Raw genomic sequence first — 12,386 nt, 5'->3', positions numbered from 1 at the left:
CTCGGGGGTTCGGGGAACGCGAGAGCAAACCAGGGGAAGGAGACCAGCTTCTGCCGCGGTTTGCTCTCGCGTTCCCCGAACCACCCAGCAAACCGCAGGGAAGGAGACCTGCTTGCTCGGGGTTCGGGGAACGTGAGAGCAAAGCGGGGAAGGAGACCAGCTTGATTACCAGAGGCTTCCTCAGGTATGCTGGGATACCTGCTTATTCCACGGAGGTCAAGAAAAGCGCTGGTAAGTGTCTACACTTGATTACCAGCGCTGGATCACCAGCGCTATATCCTCTACACCCAAGACAAAACGGGAGTACGGCCAGCGCTGCAAACAGGGAGTTGCAGCGCTGGTGCTGCCCTGCAGATGTGTACACCTCCTAAGTTGCAGCGCTGTAACCCCCTCACCAGTGCTGCAACTTTGTGATGTAGACAAGCCCTTAGAGAACAACAATCTGGATTCAGGCCCAAGGGATCCTGTGTAGATCTGATAGTCACACTATGGACCATCGTAGAAGAATGTATAGAATGGCATGCTCTCATCAGTTTCATTGTGCAGGCTGCCAAATGCCTTTTGAAAGTCAGTCATACATTATGGGCTATGGAATCCCACACTTAGTTGTCAACATCATTAAGGCCATGTATAGAGATGTGAAGTGCTCTTTAATGATGAACATCCAGATGAGTGAGTGGTTCACAGTGGACACTGATGTGAAACAGAGATAAAATGCAGACCTGCTGTTTAGTATTGCCATAGAATGGATAATGCAGAAGTGTATTAGCAATACAAACACTGATCTAGTATTGGTAGATAGCAAATGACTAGAAGATCTAGACTTTGCGGATATTTTGCAACTGAGTGACAACTCGTCTCCACTAGAATCTGAAAAAAAACACTGGACATAATTGGGGCATGTGTTACGGATGCCAGCACTCAGACTCCCACATGAAGTCCTCAAGTGGAAACCTACTGGTGAGAGGAAATGAGTGCCCAAGAGAAACTTTAAGAACCCTTAGTAGGGAGGGTAGAGCAGTTGACCTCAACACCATAGAGCAGATGGAAGCAGGAGCAAATGACAGGGAGGAATGGAAGAGACTAGTGTCTGCCTTGTGCACCAACAGTGGCACAGGAAGGATGTAATATAATTAGATATTCTAGAATAGGCTTTCCTTGTGTGTGAGATCTAGAACAACAGTTCCAGTAAGCAATGACTAAGTTGAGAAATTGTTCCTCTTAACTTTGTCCTGTTGTCCCATTTGATCAATAGTTGAAGTTCCCCTCTGTGTGAATTTATAAACTATAAATTAGATTATGCAGCCTGTTTGTACTTAAAACTTCACACTGCTCTCTCTAGAATAGCAGCTTGACACTTCTAAGAAAAGACTAAACATCTTCAGGTTTAGACTTGACTATTCATAGTTTATCCAGAATGTATCATTTATTTATGGCAGTAATCTATACGCTTAAACATAACTAGTTTCAACACAACATCCATTTTAACAGCCTCTACTGGCTCCCCATCAAATTTCATATTTTTAAAAAATTGTCACTTAATGGTGTGGCTCTCAAGTTTTACAGTCATTCTCCAGGGGATGTAAAACTAAACCAAGTATCTGTTTGCCATTGGGCTTTCCATACTGTCATAGAAAGGAAGTGCTGGAAGGCACCTCAAGAGGTCATCAAGTCTAGCTGAAACCAGACCAAATAAACCTAGAGCATGTGTGACAACTTTGTCCAATTTGTTCATAAAAATCTTCAATGTTGGGGTTTCCACAACCTTTCTTGGAAGCCTATTCCAGAGCTTAACTACCCTTCTAGTTACAAAGTTTTCGTAATATCTGGCCTAAATCTCCCTTGCTGCAGATTTAAGCTTCTTACTTCTTGTCCTACTTTCAGTGGACATGGAGAAGAATGGGTCCCTATCCTCTTTGTAACAGCCCTTAACATAGTTGAAGACTGTTTTCAGGTCCCCTTCCTGAGTCGTCTTTTTTCAAGACTAAGCATGCCCAGTTTTTTAACCTTTGCTCATAGGTCAGGTTTTCTAAACCTTTTATCATTTTTGTTGCACTCCTCTGGACCCTCTCCAGTTTGTTCACATCTTTCCTAAAGTTTGTGCCCAATTTTGGGGAGCAGTATTCTAGCTGAAACCTTATCCGTGCTGAGTAGAGTGGGATAGCTACTCCCCATGTCTTCCATATGACACTCTTGTTAATACGCCTCAGATTATTAGCCTTTTTTGTCACTGCATCACATTGTTGACTCATACTCAATTTGTGATCCACTAGCCCCCCCCAAGTTCCATTTCAGCAGTACTGCCACCTAGCCAGTTATTCCCCCATTTTGTAGTTATGCATTTGATTTTCCTTCTTAAGTGAAGCTCTTTGCACTTGTTTTTATTGAATTTCACCTTGTTGAATTCAGACCATTCTCCAATTGGTTGTGGTCATTTTGAATTCTAATCCTATCCTCCAAAGTGCTAACAACCCCTCCAAGCTTGGTGTCGTCTGCAAATATTATAATTCTGCACCCCATTATTCAAGTCATTTAATGAAAATATTGAATAATACTGGATCCAGGTCTGATCCTGCAAGAACCCACTAGATATGCCCTCCCAGTTTGACAGCAAGTATGGTCGTTCAAGTTGGTGTGCCCCCACCTTATAGTAATTTCATCTAATCCACATTTTCCTAGTTTGTTTATGTAGCAGAGAGTCCTGTGGCACCTTGTAGACTAACAGAAGTTTTGGAGCATGAGCTTTCGTGGGTGAATACCCACTTCGTCAGATGCATGCAGTGGACCAGTCCACTACATGCATCCAATGAAGTAGGTATTCACCCACGAAAGCTCATGCTCCAAAACTTCTGTTAGTCTACAAGGTGCCACAGGACTCTTTGCTGCTTTTACAGATCCAGACTAACACGGCTACCCCTTTGATAGTTTGTTTATGAGAATGTCATGTAGGACTGTATCAAAAGCCTTACTAAAATCAAGATATGTCATGTCTACTGGTTTTCACCCTATCCACTAGGCCAGTAACCCTGTCAGAGAAGGAAAGTAGATTGGTTTGCCATGACTTGTTTTTGACAAATCCATGCTGATTATTCTTTATAACCCTCTTATCCTTTAGGTGCTTACAAATTGATTGTTTAATAATTTATTTGTGTCATTCCAGGTATCAAAGTTAGGCTAACAGTACCTGTCCTGAAAAAGGGCACAATGTTTGCCTTCTCCAGTCTTCTGAGACATCACCTATCCTCCATGCATTTTCAAAGATAATTGCTAATGTTGCTCAGATTGGTTCAGTTCCTTAAGTATCCCACGGTTAATTTCATCAGGCCCTGCTGACTTGAACATACCTAACGTTTCTAAATGTCTTTAACTTGTTCTTTCCCTATTTTGGGTTTGTGTTCTTACCCATTGTTAATATTAATTGTGTTAAGTATCTGGTCACAATTTATCTGTTTAGTGAAGACTAAAGCATAATAGGCATTAAACACCTCAGCCCTAAGTACAGGGACCTACACTTTCCTTAATCTTTCTCTTGCTCCTGATGTATTTAAAGAACCTGCTGTTATTGCCTTTTATGTTTCCTGCTTGGTGTGACTCATTTTGTTCCTAGTCTTTCCTGGTCCCTGCATGCTTGCACTATTCTTTTATACTCCTCCTTAGCAATTCTCCATGTTTCCACTTTTTGTAGGATTCCTTTCTGATTGTCTTTGAAACTTTAATAAAGAAGATCTAAAAATTCCATTTATATAGCATCCTTCAGTAGTGTTGCAAGGAATCAGCTTGTGGAATCGACACAGCTATAACACTGTTCTTATATGGCATTCATCAGTGTACCTGTATACCTATATGTAAAACTTGAAGGGACAATAAGCCATTTTTGAGCAAGAAGGAGACCAACATTAGATAAATCAGAGTAGGAAATAGGGAAATTCTTGTGACCTGTAATTTTGAAAATAGTTTAACAAACCTTCAGATGTGTACAGCTGCCTTTAACTTAGAAATGTGGGAATTTTCAGGCCAAACCACTTTCCAGGCCAGCATTAAAATAGGGCTATATAATGGAAGCTATCTGCAGTCTTTAACTGTGGAGAGAGTGCTGTATCTTCATGAGGCATTAAATATATCTCATACCAATTTTGGGGGATGAGATTTGAGCACTGTGGAGTATAAACACATTCTGTGCTTAAGATGGAAAAGTTTCTGAAATTTTAGGCTGTGGAATAATTCCTGTAAGGGAGCAATTGAGAGCCTCATTGCTTGACAACTTAGAATTGATCCAGAGACTAATCTAAAATATACTGAGATGGCAGCAATTCTGAAGTTCTGGTTTCTCTTGTTTCTACAAGTTGTTTAACCCTACCGAACTGGAGACAGGAGGGACTTGACTTCTGATTCATGTGCCCCTCTCAGTATGTGTAGCCACATGAGGTGAGGTGATCGGTGATCCTTTATGGCCAAGATACCATCTTGTGCATTAACTGGATGTTAATGTACTTATTTTCATGTTGCCTTATGTGTTGGAGAGAAAGGTGAATACTACTGTTAGGAATTTCTTCCTAAGGGATCTTATGGGAATGATCAGTCAAATTACTGCATGCAGTGGTGTTGAGCCGTGTTGGTCCCAGGATACTAGAGAGAAAAGGTGGGTGAGGTAATACCTTTTATTGGACCAGCTGTGTAGCTTGAAAGCTTGTCTCTTATCAACAGAAGTTAGCTCAATAAAAGGTATTACCTCACCCACTGCATCTCAAACTACTTTGTCCTGCCTAATTTGAAGATGAATCTTTTCCCATATCCACCGGTACCACTGGGCTAATAAAAATGCCTAGTAAAACTCCATTATTCCAAGACTGTCATGTCTGTTTTCACAGTATATTTCTTTCTGATGACTGTCATTACTACTAGGATTTCTTTTTTTTTTTCTTTTTCCCCCTCTAGAATATTGTGGAACTTTCTGCTATCCAAATGTTGCCCAATCCCCTTATTTAAGGACTGTAGGAGAGAAGCTGTTACCTGGGATTGAGGTGTTGTGGACAGGTAGGAATCATGATTTTTTGAGTTGATTAGTAGTCTTAAATGAACTCAGGCTTTTACTAAATGATTTTATTGCACCAGTGAAATTACTTCGTTGCTTTCATGTGTACATGAGTGCTTCTTAACTATATGTAAAGTCCTCTAATTATCCAATTGTACATCTAGGTCCTAAAGTTGTATCTAAAGACATTCCAGTAGAATCTATTGAAGAAGTTTCTAAGATCATCAGAAGAGCTCCAGTCATCTGGGATAACATTCATGCTAATGATTATGACCAGAAGAGGCTGTTTCTTGGGCCTTATAAAGGTCGGTCGACTGAGCTCATCCCTCGACTGAAGGGAGTCCTGACCAATCCAAACTGTGAATTTGAAGCCAATTATGTTGCTATTCACACACTTGCAACTTGGTACAAATCCAACATGAATGGAGTGAGGAAAGATGTGGTGATGAGTAAGTAGATTTGTATGGTTTAACAGTTCATTGCCCATTGAGTTGGGACAAGGGAAAGACAACTGGACCAACTTGTTAGAGGTCTTGTAGAAATGGTTTTAGTGGCAAATCATGATGTTACACTCTTATTCTGCTCCTTTTTGAACTAAGAAGCCTCCACTCAGATCAAGAAGGAGCATTGCATGATCGGATTTGTATTCTTTGTTGCTGGACTTCCATGTTGAAGCTGAGAGAGGCTGCAGTTTGGTCCATTTCACACACATTGGATGCAGCTGTCAGTTCTGTTTTTGCAAGATGAGGCTATCTGGCAAAGCTTGGGTTTCCTGGTCTAGCACTCTTATTGAGAGTTAAAAAAAAAAAAAAATCTGATCTAGAATCTTGCATACCGACTTATGTGCTGTTTTCTCAACTTTTTTCCTTTAGCTGACACTGAAGACAGTACAGTATCAATCCAGATTAAATTGGAAAATGAAGGGAGTGATGAAGATATTGAAACTGATGTCCTCTATAGCCCTCAAATGGCTCTGAAGCTGGCCTTAACAGAGTGGCTGCAGGAGTTTGGGGTACCTCACCAATACAGCAGTGAGTTGAATTGCTTGGTTTTCCTCTGGGCACAGTAGGAACACCTGTCAAAAAGGTTTAGGTTTGGGGCTAAAAGAAATAGTTTTTCAAAGCCAAAAATATTTCCATGATTCGTTAAGCAGAAATGGAAGTATTATCAACCTTTTTTGTGCAGGAACTGTTAAACCAGGTCTATTAAAGATGATCCTGACTGAGCTGAGGAAAGTGTCTTGTATGATCCCAGAAGTTCCAGGAGGTCATTCTGTATAGAAAAGAGGATCAACAGAGGTCATACTATCATATCTGACTGGCCCCAATGCAGTGCACTTCCATAGATACTGGGGGCCTGGGAAAGGATGGTGGTCTCCCATGAAAGGGATGTGAGATGACTTAAAACCAATAACAGTGTGCAGTGAAAGCTGTTGGATTGATTCCTCTGATGCTCATTTTCAGGAGTGGTGTCCCCTCAGCACAATATGGATGAGTCCTCACTGCGGTAGGAGCCAAATTCTGAGGTAGAACCCATGGATCTGTGGGGCCCATTGTTCCTGCCAGATCAGAGCTTGGCATTATAGTTATGTCATTCCTGAGAGAATCGGGGATCCCACTACACACCAGCGGGTGACGGACAAAAATGTCATGAGTGCTTCAGTTGTCCCTTTTGGACAGCTCCATGGTTCAAGTCTTATCAAGGATTTAATCTAACTGGATTTGACAGGGAATGGTGATGAGGCCAAGGTCTCTATCCATTGCCTTTTCTCCTCCCTGTCCCCTCAAACGACCTACTCTGCCTGAACTCTCAGGATCAGTAGTGCTCCCTGATGTGGAGGCAGTCTCCTCTCGTCAGTGATTTTTAAAGCTATGCCTGGATTTGAAGAAACTGAGGGACAGTTGAGGATGGACTGTATTACCCTGGGTCCTAGGAGTATTAGAATAAAGGTGCTTATACACACTTACCTAACTGCTTTCAAGTAAGTTCTGTAACCTCATGGCAGGACACCCAATCTCAGTATGGTTCTATAGGGCCATGCGCTCAGAGAACTAATGTTACTTTTAATTGATAACCTTTTCATTCTCACCTTAGTTACAAACAGTGCTGTAAGTGCATAAATATTAACTAGTCTATTTAGAAAGCCGCTTCCGTCCCATTTTTGCCACCAATCATATATGAGATGGGGAAATTTCCAATTCAAATGTCTGTCATGGTAGATCTCTTGAACAGGCTTTATACTTTGACAAGTTTATATTCTTAGCAGCACTGTAAGGGAGTCACTAATGATGGTTTTACGTACCTTGACAACTGATCATGTATATTATTCAGAAAGGTTTATTTGGTGTTGGTAGAGATTGCAGACTTTAAACTTGATTGTTCTATTCTCAGGTAGGCAAGTGGCCCACAGCGGTGCTAAAACCAGCGTAGTTGATGTGGTGCCTCTGGTTGCACCATCCTCTCTGAATTCAACAACTGTGGTTACTACTGTTTACCAAGAGCCCATCATGAGTCAGGGGGCAGCGCTGACCGGTGAGCCACCAGCACTGGTCAAGGAGGAAGAAAAGAAGCACTCTGATGAGGAACCAATGGACATGGTCGTGGAAAAACTAGAGGACACAGACAAGAATGTTAATCAAATACTGACGGATATTGCTGAAGCTAAGATGTCTGAGGAGCTAAAACCAATGGATACTGATAAAGAGAGCATAGCTGAATCTAAATCCCCAGAGATGTCTATGCAGGAAGACTGCGGTAGTGACATTGCCCCTATGCAGACTGATGAGCAAATGAATAAGGAACAGTTTGTGCCTGGGCCAAATGAGAAGCCTCTCTACACAGCAGAACCTGTGACTCTAGAGGATCTTCAGTTACTTGCTGACTTGTTCTACCTTCCTTATGAACATGGGCCCAAAGGTGCACAGATGCTGAGAGAGTTCCAGTGGCTCAGAGCAAATAGCAGTGTTGTCAGTGTTAATTGTAAAGGAAAGGACTCTGAAAAAGTGAGTGTGACTAAGTCTTATTTTTCTTTCCTTAAATCATAATCCTGAGGTGCATTACACTTTTCCTATAATACCGGGAGATTGTGTCCCTGGCAACTTTCTAGAAGCCAGGAGTTGCATGTCATTATTTTTAAAAGAACTTAGAGTAGATCGTATAGCCCAAAGGCATGCTTTGTGCAAGGGCTGTAAGGCATGCAAAGATTGCTGGCATTTGATCAGAGAAGCACAATTTGGCCTTCCCTTATGTAGCAGCAGTAGTGAAAGGGTATTGAACAAAGGTTGTCAGTCGGAACTGTAACGAAAAAACTTATACAATTTTTTTTTAAAAAAATACAGCATAGTGCAGTTTTTTGTTTGGAGAAATCTAGTCTCTAGAAGAGTATTTTTGATCTTGTGGATCTTTTGTCTCCCTCAATAGATTGAAGAATGGCGCTCCCGAGCAGCCAAGTTTGAAGAGATGTGTGGATTGGTCATGGGAATGTTCACTCGCCTCTCCAACTGTGCCAACAGGACGATCCTTTATGACATGTACTCCTACGTCTGGGATATCAAGAGTATCATGTCAATGGTGAAATCTTTTGTGCAGTGGTTAGGTAGGTGCACTGGGAACTGTTTTACACTCAGATAGTGTGTTTTTGTTTTTAATTAGCCCACGGAAAAAATATTTCAGAAAATGCATTATTTGTGGCTTATGGTCTAATTTGATCTTCATTAAAATCTTTCCTGTCTCACTATTCTGAAATACCGTTTACTCTACTTTGAATTCATACTGGTGTTATGAGTAACAGTGTTCATGCACTAGCAGTTACATGAAACTTCAGTTTTTTCTTCTTGGGCTAATGAAACTTAAATCTCATCTCTGAAACGTAAGCACTGACTTTAACTTGCTCTGACTGAATGCACACTGGACTATGCCATGTAACTCCCTTGACACCTTGTTTATGTGATTGGAAATGACACTATGAAATGTGACCGCACATCAGCCATCTGCTGCTTGCTCTGTCTTGATAACATTATTGCTGTCTTCAACAGAACAATTGCAGAAGTGACCTTTCAATGGGCCTGGCCAAGAGGAAGCCGATCCTCCCAGCCCTTGCGCATGCGAGCTCTAGCATATAAGGCTATTCTGGTGCAAAATGGTTTGCTTTAACATTTTCCAAATCGGTGATTTTTGGCAAAGGGTGGAAATGGGAGAGCTCTGTAAGTCATCTTTTGTCCAGATGTAATCAGAGACTTTAAACAGAGCTTGAAAGACATTTTTTGTATGCAGCTTTTTTTTTTTTTTTTTTTTTGCTGAAACATGTTTTTGGGGGTTCCTAAGTTGGCAGATAGCACCAGCATGGCCTGGGTTCTTCTAGTGACCTTATTTTACTTTCAGGTTTCAATTCAACTGTAAGGAATATGCTGTGGACTTGCTTGTCATACACAGCAGGCCGCAAAGCTGATGGTCTCATGTCACAATTTTTGTAGCTGTCACAAACTTCACTGTGGATAACCATTACACAGCCTTCTAGTTCTAGTGTTTCAGTTGTTCTTAAATCCTACCAACTTGTAGCTAGATTTAAATAATTTATCATTTAGAGACAAAGACCTAGCAGGTCATCAAGTCAACTCAGCTAGGGCAAGGTGAAGTTCACTTGCACTTTGTGTAGTTGAAATATCCACTGATCCCTTGAGATATGAAAAGTTTTAAAAAGAGGTGAGCAAATATCCGCCTTTTACCGTGTAAAAGGAGCAAAAAATAATAGCTGTAAGGTCTTTTGAAAAGAGACTGGTAGCATTTAATGTGTTAAAAACATGCCTACATCCCTGTGCAGCTTAAAAGCTTGACTTCACGACTCCTTAAAACCTGTACAAAAATGCTTAGTATTGTTACTCTGACTTTACATTGAGATGTAAACAGAAAGTTTCTCTTTGGCTCAATTTATTTGTTTAAAAACGTAGGCCAAAATTTTCAGAAGTGGTCGTCTGAGTTTTGGCTGCTTCAAGTTTCTAATTTGTGTCCCCTTGGGCCTGATTTTACAAAGTTGCTAAGTATCTGCTGCTCCCAATGACTGTAGCTGAAGTCATGAATTATTCTTTGTGCCTTTTGAAAATCGGATCTAAGCAGTCTCAAGTTATGCACTCAAAAATTGAGGCAATCCACATCAGGAGCCACTTCTGCAAATATTAGCCCTGTTCAGTCTGAGTCCCAAAACTTATCTTAAGTAGCCAGAAGACCTAGTAAGAGTTCTCACTGTACAGGCTGATTCCATGCCCCAGGAATGTGATTTAGGAGAGGAGATACTACAGTCTCCTCATTCTTTATTTTATTTAATTTTACAGTAGTTTTAAAAAATGCATAGTTGACAAGATCTTCAACAGGAATACATTTCCACAGCTCGTATTAATATAGCTCATGTAGGTTAAATACACTGAACCAAATTAGTTCCCACAATGGCGTGTTCAATGGTCCACTGAAAGTTCATTTTCTTCACCTCTCCTCCCAGTCCAGCTAGCATTCAGTCCCTTTAAATAGTGTGGTTGTACAGTACTATGGATTACTAATGCCTTCTATTGTCTTCTTCCCCACTGTGTACAGATGGGAGAATCCTCAGCACAAGTTTCTACTGCTATTGGATGGACAGCGCCAGATGTTCGCAGCGCGTCGTCATTAATTAATTAAAATGGAAAGGTTTTGTCTGTGAGGCAGCTCAGATTAGATGTGCACTAGGCATGAACTGAAGTCACATTTGCGCAGCGACTAAGGCATTAACTATGTTTTTCATTTACACAGCTCTTCATTCACGCAGCTCTTTACTGTAATAATTGGAAGTGCTAGTTATGTTGTAGTCTCAAAGGAGAGACAAATACTGTCTTCCAAGTTAATGACTAAACCTTATAGTTGTAAAGGGTATCTTTTTACATCAAACATTCAGACGTGGGAGCAAGCTAAACTTAAATCCTGATATTTGGATTATTTTCTAAATTTATACTACTAAATAAGTCTTTTTAAAATTTATTACTTGATTATAATATGTCAAACTTGGTACATTTTGGGACTCTCTGACTAGCACAACATAATTGACTGTATTGATCTGAGACTGTTACTTGAACAGGAGGTAGATTGCTGTCCACAAAAGGAAAAGAACTTTTGCGCTGCTTATCTTATCAGAAAACTAGGCAGGTAATTGTAATCCCTATTCCAAACATTTACCTGATCTTTCCCTCTGTCAAAAATGTCATATATGTTAATTGGTGTTAAAAGCTGTAATGCTTGGCTAATGGAACAGTCTTAAATACTAAACTTGCTGATGAAAGTAGATTTTCCAGTACTTAATAATATTATATGCTGAGCATTTTAATGGGCCTCATGGTTGGTTGGTAGGAAACCTAGTGTGACTGACATGCTTGAGGAGGAAGAAATAAGATGCTAAAAAGCAAAAAATAAAACTGTCTTTGCTCAACAGTTCTTTAGTAATTACAATCAAACTGTGAGTTCATTGCAGTTAACTTACTGGCCTCTTCAGCATGTCATAGCACTGTAAATGCATGGGCCAGAACTGAGTTAAGCTGGCCTTTCTAGTCTGTTGCAATGAGACCATTGTTCCATACAGCTGTCCTAGCTGTCTCAAGTGAATCAGACCATTCTGTGCATTTATTGCCAATCCTAGTTTTCTGACAAGATTAAAACAAATACTAAAATGTGACTTCAGACAGGTCCAGTTTTTTCAAGGGGCTGTGATAATGGAATTTGTCTTGTATTATCTCTTTGAAATTTGCAGTAGTCGCTAATAACCAAGCCATATTGCTTCCAAAATGTCCTCTTTTCACTGAGGACATGATGCTTCTGCCATAAATGTAGGCAAAAGAATTTACAAACAGATCTGGGAAGCTTATATCATTGCACAAATCTCTTGCCTCTCAGTGTGGGATGAGGTGTATTATTGGCTTTTTAAATAATTGTCTGCTCTTTTAGCCCATTATCTGAAAACGGTAACATACATATTGCATTTTATTTATCCATTAAGGGCATGAGCACTTAGAATCTTTACCAATTGTACAACATTATTACAGCCTCCCCCAAAGTCCTGGATTATAGCTCAGTTAGAGAGCTTGTTCCACAAAGTGTATGTTAGCTTTTTGGACATGTTAGACCCCCCAGGAAATCCCCCTTCTCGTAACGTTCTCCGCTTGGATCTGATCTCAACAGGGTGTCGTAGTCAATCTTCAGCACAGTTCTTAAGTGGAGACCAAGAACCCTGGGCCTTTAGAGGTGGTCTAGCAGGAGAGTTCCAGGTATCAATATGACTTCACAACTGAATGACATTTTCTTTGTTTTATGAGAAACCTTTTGTTGCGCAACAGAGGTC

At 40.5% G+C, this 12,386-nt stretch overlaps 1 protein-coding gene across 3 annotated transcripts in view; it reads left to right on the top strand.

Moving 5' to 3' along the window:
- The window catches only part of OGA (O-GlcNAcase), a 42,433-nt gene that overhangs the window by 15,180 nt on the left and 14,867 nt on the right, over window positions 1-12,386 (top strand). For all 3 annotated transcript variants that reach the window (XM_050957996.1, XM_050957995.1, XM_050957997.1), the window contains exons 6-11: window positions 4,936-5,034; window positions 5,197-5,481; window positions 5,905-6,063; window positions 7,424-8,034; window positions 8,453-8,627; window positions 12,227-12,312. In XM_050957996.1, coding sequence (XP_050813953.1) covers window positions 4,936-5,034; window positions 5,197-5,481; window positions 5,905-6,063; window positions 7,424-8,034; window positions 8,453-8,627; window positions 12,227-12,312 — 1,415 coding nt within the window. The remainder of the gene's footprint in view (window positions 1-4,935; window positions 5,035-5,196; window positions 5,482-5,904; window positions 6,064-7,423; window positions 8,035-8,452; window positions 8,628-12,226; window positions 12,313-12,386) is intronic.

This window comes from Gopherus flavomarginatus, chromosome 6, assembly GCF_025201925.1.
Source record: "Gopherus flavomarginatus isolate rGopFla2 chromosome 6, rGopFla2.mat.asm, whole genome shotgun sequence".
NCBI classification, from domain to species: domain Eukaryota; kingdom Metazoa; phylum Chordata; order Testudines; family Testudinidae; genus Gopherus; species Gopherus flavomarginatus.
This window is presented reverse-complemented; position numbering and strand designations above follow the sequence as displayed.